This window comes from Gallinula chloropus (genome assembly GCF_964237585.1).
Source record: "Gallinula chloropus genome assembly, chromosome: 1".
Lineage (NCBI taxonomy): Eukaryota > Metazoa > Chordata > Aves > Gruiformes > Rallidae > Gallinula > Gallinula chloropus.
Genome location: NC_140085.1, coordinates 188,192,377 through 188,209,038, shown reverse-complemented (window position 1 = coordinate 188,209,038; position 16,662 = coordinate 188,192,377). Strand labels below are relative to the sequence as shown.

The 16,662-nt window shown below is 55.9% G+C and overlaps 2 protein-coding genes across 2 annotated transcripts; both read right to left on the bottom strand.

Moving 5' to 3' along the window:
* Positions 1 to 577: 577 nt before the first annotated feature.
* NEU3 (neuraminidase 3) lies at positions 578 to 2,744 on the bottom strand (the record flags this gene model as incomplete). Its single annotated transcript, XM_084280569.1, has 3 exons — positions 578 to 2,129; positions 2,389 to 2,613; positions 2,718 to 2,744. The coding sequence occupies 3 exons, from the start codon at positions 2,742 to 2,744 to the stop codon at positions 1,176 to 1,178; spliced, it is 1,206 nt and encodes a 401-aa protein (XP_084136695.1). The 3' UTR covers positions 578 to 1,175.
* Positions 2,745 to 3,617: 873 nt separating this feature from the next.
* On the bottom strand, positions 3,618 to 15,149 carry SPCS2 (signal peptidase complex subunit 2). The gene is made up of 5 exons (XM_084261493.1): positions 15,100 to 15,149; positions 7,294 to 7,377; positions 6,412 to 6,571; positions 5,128 to 5,263; positions 3,618 to 4,441 (listed from the first exon to the last, which is right to left on the bottom strand). Exons 1-5 carry the CDS (start codon positions 15,136 to 15,138, stop codon positions 4,255 to 4,257), a joined length of 606 nt encoding a protein of 201 aa, XP_084117619.1. The 5' UTR covers positions 15,139 to 15,149; the 3' UTR covers positions 3,618 to 4,254.
* Positions 15,150 to 16,662: the final 1,513 nt, after the last annotated feature.

Here is a 16,662-nt window from a genome sequence, read left to right as displayed (position 1 = left end):
TGGCCCTGCTCCTGGCCGCCAGCCCCCGCCCCCCCCTCCAGCATCTCCTGGGGGTGCCCTCTGATGCTGTCCCCCTGCTCCTGGCCCTGCTCCTGGCTGCCAGCCCCTGGCCCCCCACCACCAGCACCTCCTGGGGAGCCCCATCCGACGCCGTCCCCACCAGCGCCCATCCTTGCGCCCAGCACACCGGCCACTGTGGCTGCTTCTGCTTCACCCACGAGACCCAGCAGGGACATTTCAGATGTCCCCAGCATTACTGGCAACACAGAGATGCCAAAATAATCCCCCTGTACCTCCCCCCCACCCCCAAAAACCAGTAACCCCATCACCATGGGGGGCTGGGGGGGTCATCTTCTCTTCCAGATGCTGTGTACCCGAGACATAGCGGCAGGGAGGTGACAATGCTGGGGGGGGTGGTGGGGTGGCTGGGGAGGTGACAATGCTGGGGGGATATTCTACATCCTCCCCCCAGCAGGGTCACCTCCCATGGGATTTTTCCCATATACTGGATGGATTTCACCTGTTTCCAGAGGATTTTATTTGGCAGCAGCACGGGAAGGGGCATGAGGTCACCAGCACTGGTGGGATGTGGAGAAGAATAAATGCCCCATCCTGCCACTGCAGGAGTTGAGTGCTTCTTCCCATGGGAATATGGGATAAAACCCAGTCAGAACTGGGAGAGTAAAGAAACTGGGATTAAAAACTGGTAAAAACAGGGGTGGGAGGCACGGGGGCACCGAATTCTCTCCACAACATGAGGAGAAGGAGGAATTCCTGATGGATTTCATACATAATGAAACCATTTTGGGGAATTTTATCCCCAGGGAATGGTTGCTCCTGGTGGTACCACCTTGGGGGTTCCTTTGCTGCTGCCAGGTGGGTAACGCTGAGTATTGGGGCAGCGGTGGCATTCCAGGTGCTGTGTGGGCATCCCCTCCATCAACCTCCCTACCCCTCACTGATCTGAAGAGTGATTAAAAAGCCAAGTGTTAATGAAGTAAAAACTACGCTGTGCTGAGCCTCTGGCACATCCAAGCTGGGCTGGGGAGGTTCTGGTCATCGCTGTGCTGGTGAGGTACTGGCTGTCACTGCGCTCACCAAAGGTCTGGCTGCTGGTGAGCAGGACTGATTCTGAGTGTTTCCATCACCCCCCTCTCCTTAAAAACGGGTCAGTTTTAGGGAGCTTTGAGGTTCTGCTCGGAGGTGTCCAGGGTGAAGAGGCAGAAGGTGATCTCCTCACAGGTGCTGGTGGTGCCGCACTCGAACAAGCAGCCAAAAACGCCACCGGCGCAGGTGGATAGGTCAGAATAACCCGACGGTCCCAGGTTCAGCACCCATGGGTGCTGCCAGCCCTCCCTGTCCAGCGGCGAGGGGTTGAGATAGACACCCAAATCGCTCCGGCGGTGCCGGTCGGTGGGATGGGAGTAGAGCAACCACGTCAGCTCATCCCCGGCGCCGGCTGGGGATGCAGGGAAGCTCACCACGCTGCCCTGACAGCCACACAGCGTCTCACGCAGCACCTCGCACCGCGCAGAGCGCTGGAACCGCAGCCCGTGGTCAGCGCTGAACGCTACAACCCGGCAACCCCGCGACGCCCGGGAGTTGCAGTAGAGCAAAGGCCGGTGGCCATCGCTCCGCTGGATTTCGGCTACCTGGCACTCCCCCGTCGGCACCCCGCTGAGCAGGGCACCCTTGCGCCAGCTGCGCCCGCCGTCGTCGCTGTAGAAGACGAGGGAGTGTGGGCGGGTGCAGCACGGCAGCGGCACGGCGCCGCACAAGCGCCTGTGGACGTAGTAGGCGTACGCTGGGACAACCAGGCGCCCCGAATCCAGCTGGATCCCATGGCCTGGTCCCACAGCAAAGGTGGCCCAACGGGATAAATCCTCCCCGATGGCTTCGTCCGTCACGTCCCGCAGCGGGGACCAGCCGCGGCCGCCGTCGGCGCTGGTGGCGTAGCAGAGGCGAGCGGCGCTGCAGCCCCTCCAGATCTGCCACCGCTCCGTCTTGCCCTGCTCCACGCAGATGCAGAAGAGGAAGACGGTGCCAGTTGTCCCGTCGTAGAGGGGACACGGGTTCATGGTGCGGCGGCCGGGCAGAACCAGCGCTGACAACTCCTCCACGGGACCCCACTGGCGGCCAAGGAGGAAAAGAGGGCTCAGCCATGGGATGCGCTGGTGTGGCTGCACCCCGAGAACGCCCAGCAGCACCCCAGGGGTGAGCCCACCGTGACGGGAATCAGAGGATCCCAGACTGGTCTGGGTTGGAAGGGACCCCCAAGGATCACAGAGCTCCAATCCCCTGTAGGCCACCAACCTCCAGGCCTACACAAGGTGTGGTGAGGTGGCAGCTTGTTCCTCCACCCCATGGAGGGTGGTTGGGGTGTTTTACCTCCACGGAGGAGCCGTGGTGGCGGCCCTGGCGCAGCACCAGGTACTTGGCATCCTCATCCCTGGCTGAGGAGCGCTTCTCGGCGAAGGCCAGGAAGGTGGCGCTGGGGGGGATGTAGAGCAAAGCCGGGATGCGGTAGGTGACCCGGCTCGTCTGCCGGAACAGCGTCTCCCGTTGGAAGACGGGAAGGAATCCAGGGGGTGTCTCCCTGTCACCCCCCTGCTGCTGGGAGGGGTAGATAGTAAAGGGTTAAGGGCTTGCTGGAAGAAGAAGGGGTTGGCCCTCATGCCTCCCCCCCCCGAGATGGGGGGGGTTTAGGGAGGACTCACCTTGAGGGAGGTGGTGGCTGAGGACATGGTGGCCTCCCTGAGGTCCCCACTGGGGCCTGAGTGTGGTGTGGGGGGAGGGGATGAGAGCAGAGCTCCCCCCACACACACCCCGGCCTGCCCCTCTGCAATGTCCCTGTGTCTCCCGTGGGACAGGCTCCTCTCCATCCCCCCCCAACACCCACCGCCAAGGGCTTGACCCCCAAGCCCCCCTTTTACCAACCCCACCGGCATCCCCAAACTGGAGTCCCTGAGGGGGTGCCCACAGCCCCCCCCTATTCCCCATGCACCCTCCAGGCCCTCTTCACCCCCCACGCACCTCCCAGGCTCCCGGTGCACCCCCTATTCCCCATGCACCTCCAAACCTCCGCTGGCCCCCCACAGCCCTCAGTCCCCTCCCTCAATCCACCGTCCTCCACATACCGCCCCCCCCGCGGGCAGCTCCCTGCACCTCTCGTGCCCCCCTCCCCTCCCGTAATCCCCCATCCCCAACGCCCGGACGCCACCTCCCACGTACCGATCCCCCGCGACCCCCAAACCAAGCCCCCCTCCCGTACCCCCGAGCCCGACTCCCTGCACGCCCCACTCTCCCCCCGCCCCCGCACCCCTGCGCTCCCTCAATTCACTGACATCCCCATCCCGACCTTCCCATCTCCTTCTCAGCCCCCTCCGTACCCCGAATCCGCTCCCCAAACCCCGCGTACCCCCCCCAAACCCTCCGTACCGCCCCCTTCATCTGCAGCCGCGTCCGCTCCGCCGCGCTGTCCCCGCCTCTTCCTGGCCGGGCCCGGCCCCGGGGCGGGTGTGGAACCGGGAAGGGGGGAGGAAGGAAGAATGGGGTGCGCACTGAGATCACAGCACCCCGAAACACCCCAGAGACGCCCAGCACACGTTTGAGGGGTGTTCTTCCCTTTTATTGGGGAGAAAAACTTAAATGGGGGGACTGGGGGAGGGGGGAGGGGGCTGGGGGAGATAATAAAAGGGAAAAAGGGGGGAAAAAAGGGAAAATAAAAGAGACAATTTGATTTTTTTTTCAAGAAAAAGGCAGTTTATGGAAGGGCCCCCCCGAGCTTGGAGCAGCCCTTTGCTTTCCTCCTCCCACCCTGGAGATAAGCAGCAGGGCCAGACACGCAGCAGCGTATTTACCCCCCTCCCAGGTTTATATAAAACAATCCTTTCCCCCAATTAGCTAATTACAAAAATAAACAAAACTCATTTGCAACAGGATTTTGTCCTGAATTCCTACCAGAAAAGGGAAATGGGAATGGTGTAAAAGTCCCCCAACTGCCGCTCTGCCCTCCCCAAGGGTTCCCACGGGTGGATTCTCCCTCCCTGAGGGAAGGGGAACAGTCAACACCCAGTGCAAAAAAACCATCTGTGGTTCCAAAACCCGCCACATCCAAGCTTAAAAAATCCCCCTCATCCACCATTTAACAGGATTTCAGGACAAAACCAGGCAAGGGCTTGGCTTTTCTTTTGCTGTTTTCCTTTTATTGGCCTTAATTTAGCACATTCCCAGGGAAGCTGGAGGCGTGAGGACTCATTTTATCTTCCTCTCCAGGGCCAGACTATCGTGGAGCTTGGACACCTCTGGTTCATAGGCTTCCATGACTAAGGTGCCGTTGTTGTCAAAAAATTTGGCGATGGATTTGGTGAACTCTGCTTCCCTCTGCTGTTTGGTTTTCCCGCTGATGAAAGTCAGCTTCAGGGTGTATTTGTCATCAAACCTGGGGAGAGATGGAAGAGGATTTAAGCCAGGCTTGATTTAAGCCAGGTTTAGCCACCCTCACCCCCGCCTCCCCCATCTCAAATCCTGTCTTTGTGAAAAGGGAAAAGCCCCCAGGAGAGGAGATTCCCACACACTGGTTGCTGTCAAGATGTAAGGGGTTAATTATGGCTCAATTAAAGGTTTTAATCCTCTTTGTGATTAAATGAGGGGGGGCACACGACTAAAGAGAAGTGAAACAGGAACGCTGGTGGCAGGTAACTGCTCAGCCCCACTTCTGTTTCTAGGTTGGGATACTGATTTTGGTGGAGTGAGGGAGATTTGTAGGTATGGAGGGTTGGACCTGGTGATCTCTTGAGGTCCCTTCCAACCCCTATGATCCTGTGGGATTCTGTATAAAGGGGAATATTTAAGGGGATCCTATGGAGAGATCCAGAGGGATCTCAAACTGCTGCTGTTTCTGAGTAATCATATTCCATGGTGAGTAACAATGCCTGGAGAGAGGCAAAGATGGTGGCACGGTGGACAACTCACGACCTCAGTGCCATGACACCGACATTCCCCCCCCTCATGACATGTTTTCCTGCCCCACGTGGTAGCTACGGGTGGCACAGACAAGCAGGGGCTGGGAGGGGAGCATCCCACGTTCCCCACTGGTTGAATCCGGGCTGTGGGAGGAAGTGGTACCGTTTGAGGCTGGAGGAGAGCTGCCAAACGTCGTCGGGGTCCATCCCGGCGGGGTCTTTTCTGTGGGCTACAAGGAAGATGCTCTTCTCTTTGTAGGAGGTGTAGATGGTCAGGATCCCCATCATCACAAAATAGGTGCAAAGAACCATTAAGGAAATTACAAAGTTGCAATTAGAAGTGGAAATCAGGCAGAGAAATCACAGAATCCCAGACTGGTCTGGGTTGGAAGGGACCCCAAGGATCACAGAGTTCTAACCCCCTGCCACAGGCGGGGACACCAACCTCCAGGCCTGGAGCTACACAAGGTTGCCCAGGGCCCCATTCAACCTGGCCTTGAACACCTCCAGGGATGGGGCACCCACCCCCTCTCTGGGCAGCCTGTTCCAGCCCCTCACCACTAGCTCTGTAGAACTTCCCCCTAATATCTCATCTCACCCTTCCCTCCTCCAGCTTCACTCCATCCCCCTTGTCCTGCCATTATCTACCCTTTTAGATACCCTCAGCCACCATCGTTTAACCACCTCCTGTGACAATTATGAACAGGGTGCTTGGCTGAGGCCTCATTAGCACAGGGAATTAAATAATTATCAGGACACTTTCTTAAATCTTTCCCCTTGCATAAGAACATCCATCAATGTCTGCAAGCCACAGGAAAAGCAACAAGTCCCTACGTGCTTTCCTGACAGGGAATTCCCTGGCTGTGTGAAAGAAAGCTTCCAAGAAGGCTTCCAAAGAGGAAATCATGGTGGTGAAATATTTTAATTACTAAATATTGGTTTTAATTGTTTTGGAGCAACATCTGTGGGGAGATGGGAAGAAATTGTGAGAGCAAACGAGTGTCAGACTCAATCACAGATGGAGCCATTCACGTTCCTCAGTTCTGTAATTCAATCCTTTGAAGATAAATTATCCAGGCAGGAGGCAAAATTAAACATAAAACCTCCCCCAAACAGACCCAAAAACCAACTCGAGCCCTCAAGGGCTAAGATTTTGAGATGAACACACTTAAGTGGAGGAATCTTGGCATGGTTGGAGTCTGAGAGCTGGGAATTTTCCTCTGCTGTAACAGGGAGCCCAAGAGTGGATCAGCTGCTCCAGCAGCTCCTGACTCCCCAGCTTCACCATCACATGAGAACTGTTTGATTATCAGCTGATCCCCACACCATGGGAAGGAAAAATCCCACAGGCTGGAAAAACAGGAAGAGGGAGAAGGAGTTTGTTGTGTTTCATGGGGAAACCCACACGTTTTTTGGAGTAAATGAGCTGCCATTGATAAAGGATATGACACAACACAAAAGGCAAGGACGGGTTTGGATTCAGGAAAGGGGTGCAGGTAATCCCAAATCAAAGCTACGATGGCAAAGAGACAGGAAATTGTGCAGATGATGAGGCGCCCGTCGATCAAGCGGAAATTCTCGACGTACTTGTACTTTTCCAGGAGAACCTGTGGAGAGGAACATGGGGAGGAGTTGAGTTTTCCCCCTGGACTGGGCACTGGTGAGGCTGCACCTCGAGTGCTGTGTCCAGTTCTGGGCCCCTCACCATAAGAAGGACATGGAGGTCCTGGAGCGAGTCCAGAGAAGGGCAGCCAGGCTGGGGAAGGGGCTGGAGGGCAAATCCTCTGAGGAGTGGCTGAGGGAGCTGGGGGTGTTGAGCCTGGAGAAGAGGAGGCTGAGGGGAGACCTTCTCAGCGTCTCCACTGACCTGCCAGGAGGGTGCAGAGAGGTGGGTGATGGTCTCTTCAGCCAGGGGACAGGAGATGGGACAAGGGGAAATGGGCTCAAGCTGCACCAGGGCAGGGTCAGCTCAGATGGGAGGGAAAAGTTCTTCCCTGGCAGAGTTGTGGGGCTGTGGAACAGGCTGCCCAGGGAGGGGGCTGCGTCCCCACCCCTGGGTGTGTTTAACAGATGGGGAGATGAGGTACTGAGAGATCTGGGTCAGCACAGGACAGGAATGGTTGGACTCCCTGAGCTTAAAGGGCTTTTCCAGCTCTGTGACTCTGTGATTCAAATACCCTCAGAGCCAGGGGAATCACTGTAGAACCAGCGTGGCCATGGGCATGTCACAAATAGAACAACCTCCCCCCCAAACATTTAGTTTTCAAACTAAACTCGGGAAGCTGAGGGGACACGAGCGCTTCCCGAGACCGACACTCGCGGAACAAACCTTTTTGGCAGAATCATCCAAGGAATTTTTCACAGCTGAACCGTCCCATTTGTCAATTTTTACTGGTTTGTCATCAATCTTCCACTGCAACAGAAATCAAAGGGAGGGGAGAGAATTAGGTACAGCTTCATCTTTTATCATGAGCACAAGGATAGAACCCAAGGTGAAACACACCCTGCCCGCTCACGAAAACCTGAGCAGAGACAGATGGAGCCTGTAACAGAACCACAGACCATGAGGAGTTGGAAGGGACCTTGAAAGCTCATCTAGTCCAACCCCCTGCCACAGCAGGATCACCCAGACTAAATCACACAGGAACACATCCAGGATCATGGGGTTTGAATGTTTCCAGAGAAGGAGACTCCCCAGCCTCTCTGGGCAGCCTGGCCCAGGGCTCTGGCACCCTCACAGGGACAAAGTTCCTCCTGACATTCCCATGGAACTTCCTCTGCTCCAGCTGCACCCGCTGCCCCTTGTCCTGTCGCTGCCATCCCTGAGAAGAGCCTGGCTCCAGCCTCCTGACTCTCACCCTTTACATATTGATAGGCATTCATGAGGTCACCCCTCAGTCTCCTCTTCTCCAGGCTCAAGAGGTCCAGCTCCCTCAGCCTCTCCTCATCAGGAAGGGGTTCCACTCCCTTCATCACCTTGGTGGCCCTGCGCTGGGCTCTTCCAAGGAGTTCTGTGTCCTTCTTATGCTGAGGGGCCCAAAACTGGACCCAATATTCCAGGTGGGGTCTGACCAGGGCAGAGCAGAGGGGAAGCAGGACCTCTCTTGACCTACTAACCACCCCTCTTCTCATACTCCCCAGGACGTCATTGTCCTTCTTGGCCACGAGGGCACCTTGCTGGTCATGGTCATCCTGCTGCCCCCCAGTACCCCCAAGTTCCTCTCCCTGTGCTGTTCTCCAGCAGTCCAGTCCCCAACCCATACTGGCAGGGAAGGCTTTAAGGTGTCAGTTAACAATCTGGGTACAGGGGGGAGAACTTAAGGGGATAAACCAAGGTGCTTCAGTCACACCATCCCTCCAGAGCGAAGCCAAAAGACTCCGTCACTCTCCTACATCCTGATTCCCCTCAGAAGCGGGATCTTCATCGATAAGAAGTCTCAGGTCCAAGGGCTCAGCTTCTCCAAAGGGCTTCATTTTCCTCTGAGCCACGATATTGTTGGGGGACACCGATCCTTTTAGCCACAGTAGGACCCAGGAGCTCCAGCCCTGTTGATCTGAAGTCATCAAGTGATTTGAGCTCAAATTTTAGACTCTGTTCGAAGCGATTCTCAGCTTCACTGGGCCTGTTCCCTGCCCCTAACGCTCGTTAGGTGGATTTATTAACTACCTGTCAGAAGAGCTCCTTTTCCTTCTCCAGCAGGAACAAAAACCATTGGAAGGGAAGGTGGAAAACCTGATCTGCTTTCCTGCACTCACACAGGGAAAAGGCTGTTTCTCCTTCAGGCTCTGCAGGTATCGAATTATGAATTATTGATTAGGAATTATGAAGTGCATAGTAACTGCAGCAACTGGCTTAGGAGAGACAAAAGCAAAAGGAAGACACGTTTACAAGCCACAGACAGCTGGGGAAGAGCTTTCACATCAGTGTTAAGTTACAAAGTATTTCAGGTCTGGTTTGAATTCCTAAAGCCTGTGAGGATAGAAGTGAGACTTGTGCTAAAATTCTCTTCTCCTCCCAAATAAACCCAACTGCTTTCTAAGATCTGTTTGAATTCAGGATCATAGAATCATAGAATGTGTATGGTTGGAAGGGACTGTTAGAGGTCATCTAGTACCACCCCCTGCAGTGAGCAAGGACATCTTCACTAGAGCAGGTCACTCAGAGCCCCAGCAAGCCTGACCTTGAATGTCTCCAGGGATGGGGCCTCCACCACCTCTCTAGGCAACCTGGGCAGGGATCCACCACCCTCAGAGGGAAGAGCTTCTTCCTAATGCCCAACCTAAATCTCCCCTTTTCCATTTTAAACCCACCACCCCTCGTCCTATCGCTCCATGCCCTGGGGAACAGTTCTTCCCCAGCTTTCCTACAGGCACCTTTCAGGGACTGGAAGGTGCTGTAAGTTCTCCCCAGAGCCTTCTCTTCTCCAGGCTGACCCAGCCCAACTCTCCCAGCCTGGCTTCACAGGAGAGGTGCTCCAGCCCTTGGACCATTTTTGTGGCCTTCTCCAGACACACTCCACTAGCTCTGTGTCCTCCTTGTGTTGAGGATACAGCACTCCAGAGGTGAGGTGTCCCCAGAGCAGAGTTAGAAACCACCAGTGAGAAAAGCTGAGAGCAGGCCATGAAAATAAAAGCTCCAGGAAACCCGTGACAGATTTCTCAGCCTCTGTTCCCCCCTCAACACTGGAACTGCCAGATAACATCAGTGCTATTTATCTCTATCATAGAGCCACCGCTTTTTGGGGCTGATGTAGAAGCTCATGTGGTATTTTTTAATGAAATAAAGCTGTTACTGGGTGGAGAAAAAGATAAAATCTAATCTTGGATGGCAAGGAGCTGAACCAGCATTTCTGTGGTTCCTGTTCAGGCATCCTTCTGGCCAAGGCTGTTCTGCTTCAAGACAGTAACAGCTTGATAATCCCACGGGTGGTTCATGTGAGAAGGGCCCTTGTAATGGGGACACATCTGTGGTTTGGGACTTGAGCCAGGGAGAAGCTTCAGCTTTCCCGTTACCTTGGTGGTGATGTTCCCCTGAGGTTACTTCTCCTGATAAGGTATCAGCACCGAAGTGCTGCTGGTTCTCCTGTTTCTTCCAGGCTGATCTGCAGGACCAAAGAGTTAGGGAGAGGTTGGGATGTGGAAGGGAAGCAGGGAAGGTGCTTGGAGGGAATGATCCATGTCACCCCTGTGTCCAGACCCACACAAAAACGTACACACCTATACATCGATGTCCACACACCGACGCAACCCTGTGTGAAAGCTCTCACTGATGGCTTGGAAGAGATTCAGCCCCTGCCACCAAGTGCTCACTCTCAAACAGAGGGTGGGGAGAAGGGGAAGGGGGCAAACCCCCAGCCCTTCGGGTCTGCAGCACAGCCTGGCCTTGCCTGTGAAGGTGGGGAGGCAAGCTGAGGCCACAGCAGCACAACAGTGACCCACAGAGCCTGGCAGACACAAACATGTCTGCTCCTCTGGCTAGTGCATGATGTTTTCCAACCAGCTCCTCATTCTGAAGCTCCAAAGGCCTCCAGAGAAAAGTTCAGATTTCAGCTCCAGCCTGATGGAGGGGGAAAAGAATTCCAGGGTTTTTATTTTGTAGTTTGGGTGTGTTTTGACTCCTTTGATTTAAAAACCAACTGAAAGGCTATCGGATTCGTTCTGAACACAATGGAACTATGAACAGGGAGGAGACAGGGCACAGCCAGGAAGTGGATTTGGTACCCAAAAGCATCCCTGCCTAGTAGCAAACTCTGGAGTGAAGGCTAAAACACAGCCAGCTGTTACCTCACCGAAGAGCAAGGCTGGACTGCAGCACAGCTGCAGGGGAACGTTCTGCTGTTAGCCCCCTCTCCCTCCCCAAAAAATGGGAGAGCAAAACAAGCACTTGCTTTCACCGGAGCCATCGCAGGCTCGGAGCGCTCGCAAAGCTCATTTGGTCAAGCTAAAACTGTCACTTAAAGGCCTCTGATAAACTCGCTCCTAAGCAAGAGGCCCAGAAAGTTCTTACAGGAGAAACAAACTTAAGTTTGGTTTCCAGCCCCCACCCTTTCCTGTCTTACTCCTTCTTCATTGCTGTCAGTCTCATTCCACCACATCCAACGTCAGTCTGCAAGATCTGCTCTATGAAATGAGACTGAGGGAGCTGGGCTGGTTCAGCCTGGAGAAGAGAAGGCTGCGGGGGGATCTCAGTGCAGCCTTCCAGTCCCTGAAGGGAGCAGAGAAACAGGAGGGGAATCAGCTTGTTAAAGGGCAGAGACTGGCAGGACGAGGGGCATGGAGTGAAGCTGGAGGAGGGAAGGGTGAGATGAGATATTGGGGGGAAGTTCTTTCCAGAGAGAGTGGTGAGGGGCTGGAAGGGGCTGCCCAGAGAGGGGGTGGGTGCCCCATCCCTGGGGGTGTTCAAGGCCAGATTGGATGGGACCCTGGGCAGCCTTGTGTAGCTCCAGGCCTGGAGGTTGGAGCTCTGTGATCCTTGGGGTCCCTTCCAACCCAGACCAGTCTATGACTCTATGACTCTATGATCTCCTGTGTAGCTCGCTTGCCGCCGAGCATCACTCTGAAGCGTACAGGGCGCTGTGGGTATTACAAACATAAACCGTAGAGGGAAAAAGATTCAGCGCTATTGCAAGAGGATCACCCATGTAGACTCTCTAAACTCTCCAAGGGGAGTGTTATTTCTGTGTCCAGCCTGTGTTTTCTACCACAAGGATGAAAAGAAAGCAAAGTCCTCTTCCCAAACAGTAACATCAGAAACTTTTCGGAGTTTCTTGGCTGTGATGCCACAGCCAAGGGAGGCTGGGAGATCCTCAGCTGACAACGCACAAGGGCTCCTTGAAGGCACGTAGCAAACGCTGTGTCCTTTTCACAGAGTCACAGAACCACAGGGGTTGGAAGGGACCTCCAGAGCCCATCGGGTCCAACCCCCCTGCCAAAGCAGCTCCCTAGGACAGGGCGCACAGGTCGGCGTCCAGACGGGGCTGGAATATCTCCAGAGAAGGAGACTCCACACCCCCCTGGGCAGCCTGTCCCAGGGCTGCCTCACCCTCACCGGGAAGAAGCTCTTCCCCAGATTGGTGTGGAACTCCCTGTGCTCCAACTTGAGGCCATCGCCCCTTGTCCTGTCCCCACAGACACTGAGAAGAGGCTGGCCATGACCCCCTGTGTCCCACCCTTCAGATATTGATAACCAGTGATCAGATCCCCTCTCAGGCTGCTTCTCTCCAGGCTGAAAAGCCCCAGCTCACTCAGCCTTTCCTCACAGGGAAGATGCTCCAGGCCTTTCATCATCTCCATGTTCCTCCTTCTGGACTCTCTCCAGGAGATCCCTGTCCCTTTTATCCCAGGGAGCCCAGAACTGGACACAACACTCCAGGTGGGGCCTGACCAGGGCAGAGCAGAGGGGGAGGATCCCCTCCTTTGACCTGCTGGCCACACTCCTTTTGATGCCCCCCAGGATCCCATTGGCCTCCTTGGGCACACTGCTGGCTCATGGCCACCCTGTCACCCCCCAGGACCCCCCGGCCCTTCTCCACAGAGCTCCTCTCCAGCAGCCTAACCCCAGCCTGTACTGATACAAGCATTTATTCCTTCCAAGGTGCAAGAGTCTCCATTTGCTTTTATTAAACCTCATTTGTTTTTTCCTGTAGGCAGGGCTGCAGCTGACAGGACAGACAGTCCCAAACCACAGGCCTTCACCCCTCCACAAAAACCCTAATGAGCCTGGCTGAAGCAGGATTTGCAAGAGGCAGAATCCAGGGACACCTCACTTGGCATCAGTTCCCTCCCATTCTTCTTGAGGGAAGAGTTGCAGCTAACTCCAGCACGTTGGCGTTGCCGTTCTCAGCTCCAACCAACTCATCTTCTGCCTTGGAGGAAGGAATTGTGGACCTCATTCCCCCCAAAATACCAGCGCTGCCTGACTGTGCTCACACCCAACGTCCCCCTGGCCCCAGAGAGCTCTTCCTGGGGCACAGAAGTGGAAGGTGTTAGTGGCTGTTGGTGTTCAGGAAGTGGTTCTAGTCCTGAAACTTGCAAAACCTTTGAAGATTTTGCTCTAGTAGCAGCAGAGCACAGTTAATCACTTGGCACTGTGTTAGGTGGGTGAAACCCTGAGGTGTTTGAGGGGACAGTGAGTGAGCACTTTTTGGTGGTCTCGGATAAGTGGGGAGAGGTCAGGATACTCTGATTAACACACTTAGAAAACACAAGAAGTAGAAAAATTGGATAGTTAAACTGCAAATCTCCTTGAACTCACCCCGATTTCCCTTCTAGCAAAGCATGAAAAGATACACTGAATAAATAACCCATCCAAAGGCGTTAAAGCTGGAGCACCTCCCCTACAGAGAGAGGCTGAGGGAGCTGGGCTGGTTCAACCTGGAGAAGAGAAGGCTGTGGGGGGACCTCATTGCAGCCTTCCAGTCCCTGAAGGGAGCAGAGAAACAGGAGGGGAATCAGCTTGTTAAAGGGCAGAGACTGGCAGGACAAGGGGGGATGGAGTGAAGCTGGAGGAGGGAAGGGTGAGATGAGATATTAGGGGGAAGTTCTTTCCAGAGAGAGTGATGAGGGGCTGGAAGGGGCTGCCCAGAGAGGGGGTGGGTGCCCCATCCCTGAAGGTGTTCAAGGCCAGGTTGGATGGGGCCCTGGGCAACCTTGTGTAGCTCCAGGCCTGGAGGTTGGTGTCCCTGCCTGTGGCAGGGGGTTGGAACTCTGTGATCCTTGGGGTCCCTTCCAACCCAGACCAGTCTGTGATTCTGTGATTTTATGAAAGCCTCTGGAATAACCTGTTATATCCCTGTTCAAAAAGAAACTGGAGGAAACGATGAACCTGAGGCCACAATTCTCCAGATAACCCTTGAGCAACACAGACACCAGCTCACAGAAGTGACCAGACAGCATTTAAGTCATCCAGCAGGACGAAGCGAAGGCACACAGATCCACACAGGGACGGAATCGCTATTGAGCGCGTCCGTACCTCAGGCAGAAACCTCACTGAAACTATTCCAACTAAAAGATTTCACCAACACCCCTTCTTCCTTTGGAAATAATTACCCCCCAGCATCCACAACACAGCAGGAGGAGCAGGAATGCCTCAAAAGCCTGATACTTCCCAGAGTTCTTCTAAGTTTAAGCACAAAGCACCCTCGTTCCAGAAGCTGAGCGCGGCTGCAGATGACAGGAGTGTTTCAGGATGCAAGCCTCCCCCCTAAAAGTGTTTGCTTGACAACTTAATCTACCCACCTAAAGAACCTCCCCTCCTCCCCAATTCGTAGGGGTGGTAAGAACAATTTAATCCCAAATGGAGGTGAGGACAAAGCGCTCTTATGAAATTAGGAGGAGGACGCAGGTATCAGCACCAAGCAAAGTGTCTGCTGCTGCAGCCTTCTGGATCTTGAAGTTCAGTGAAAGATGCCACCCGGCAAACATGGCCAGAGATACAGACACGGCTTTTTTTATGCATGTTCTCAGGGAAATAAAAACCAGACAACGCCTCTGGATCCTTACTTTCAGTTTCCAGCCTGCCAAACACCGCAAAGAGCTGTAATGCAAACGCCTGACCACTTAAAACTGAGCGGAAGGGGAAGACGCTTTACAAACACGTCCCTCTGAACTGCTGAGGCGAGTTACCGGCTGGTTTTACCGTACCCGACACCTCGGCGCTACTCTCCTGGCCAAACGCCCTCCGGGAGGAGGGCAGCTGGGCTTTTAGCGGGACGGTTTAGCTAAACCCAGCCACGCTGACAGAAAAAGGGGTGGTTTGAAACACACAACAGCCCCCCCCCCCGTCCCCCCCCCGCCTCCAACCCAACCCGCCAAGCGATCTCGCAGGCTGCTTTCGCCTCACGGCCTGCCCCGGGGAAGAGCCCCCCCTCCCCGCGTTCCCTTGGGGCTCCTCCTGCCCGTCTGCAGCAAGAAGCGGCCGCGGCGCTGCCGGGGGAGGCCCGAGCTCCCCTCCAGCACCGCGGCTGAGGCGAGGGGACGCCCCTCAGCGAGGCGGGGGAACCCTGGCAGGCCCGGGAGCGAGGCGGATGAGGCGCGGCACAGCCGGCTCTCGGAGCGCCACCGAAGCCGGGGAGAGGCTCCACCGGGAAGAGAAGCCCCAGGAGGGCCGGGCCCGGGCGGCCCCGCTGCACGGTACCTTGTCGAGGAGCCCGTTCCTGCCTCCCTTGGCCGCCATCTTCTCGCCGCCCTCCCTCGCCACGCGACCTGTTCGCTCCCGATTGGCCGCCCGCGGGGGCCGGCGGGAAGGGACGGGCGGGGGGGGCCCCTCCCCTCGCCAACCCTTCGCCGCGCGGCACCCTGGGAAGCGTAGTCCCTCCCCGCCCGCGTGCCGCGTTGCTGTGGCGACCGGGCGGCGTGAGGCGGGAAGGCGGCGTGAGGCGGGAAGGCGGCGTGAGGCGAGGCGAGGCGGGGTGAGGAGAGGGACCCCCCCTCCCCCCCGCCGGAGAACGGGGCCCGGATAGGTGCCGGGGCGGTCCCCGGCCCGAGCGGGGAGGAGAGGACAGTGTTGGCTGGCCGGGCTGCCTCAGGCTGGGGCCTCGGGAGAGGGAGGGGAGAGGTGTGCGGTGCCGTGAAGTCAGAGAGCCCTGGAATCACTGACTGCGTTAGGCTGGAAGGGACCTCTGAAGCCCATCTAGTCCCACCCTGCAGTGAGCAGGGACATCTTCACTAGAGCAGGTCGCTCAGAGCCCCATCCAGCCTGACCTTGAATGTCTCCAGGGATGGGGCCTCCACCACCTCTCTGGGCAACCTGGGCCAGGGATCCACCACCCTCAGAGGGAAGAACTTCTTCCTAATACCCAACCTGTATCTCCCCTTTTCCAGTTTAACCCATCAACCCTCGTCCTGTCGCTCCATGCCCTGGGGAACAGTTCTTCCCCAGCTTCCTACAGGCAACTTCCTAAAGCTCTGGAAATGTCTTGGAGAGAACCATGACAGGGCGTAGTAGTGAGAGATGTGGGGTGTACCCCAAACTATGGAATCACAGAACCACAGACTGGTCAGGGCTGTGAGGAACCTTAACAATCATCAAGTCCCACCCTCTGCCATGAGCAGGGACACCTCTCACCAGCCCCGGCTGCTCAGGGCTCCATCCCACCCAGCCTTGGAAACCTCCAGGGAGGGGGCAGCCACCACTTCCCTGGGCACCTTGTGCCAGGGCCTCACCACCCTCAGAGGGAAGAATTTCTTCCCAATATCCAATCTAAATCTCCCCCCTTCCAATTTAAACCCATCCCCCCTCATCATGTCACTCCCTGCCCTTCTGAAAAGTTCCCTCCCAAGCTTTCCTGTAGCCCCTTCAGGGACTGGAAGGTGCTGTAAGATCTCCCCAGAGCCTTCTCTTCCCCAGGCTGACCCAGCCCACCTCTCCCAGCCTGGCTTCACAGCAGAGCTGCTCCAGCCCTTGGATCATTTTGTGGGCTCCTCTGGACACGGTCCGACAGGTCCATGTCCTTCTTGTGCTGAGGGCTCCAGAGCTGGACACAGCACTCCAGCATTCCCTCTCTCTATCTGCTGGCCACACTCCTTGGGATGCAAACCAGGATGTGGTTGGCATTCTGTCATGGTCATTTGTTGGTGTGCGAGGGAGTGTGAGGAGTGAGGGTGTCTGTGGTGCTGTGTTGGGGAGCACGAGTGCAAGCGGGGTGTGGCAGGTGGCCACAGGGGTCTTGGGAGGGTGTATGTGTGGTGTGAGAGGGTG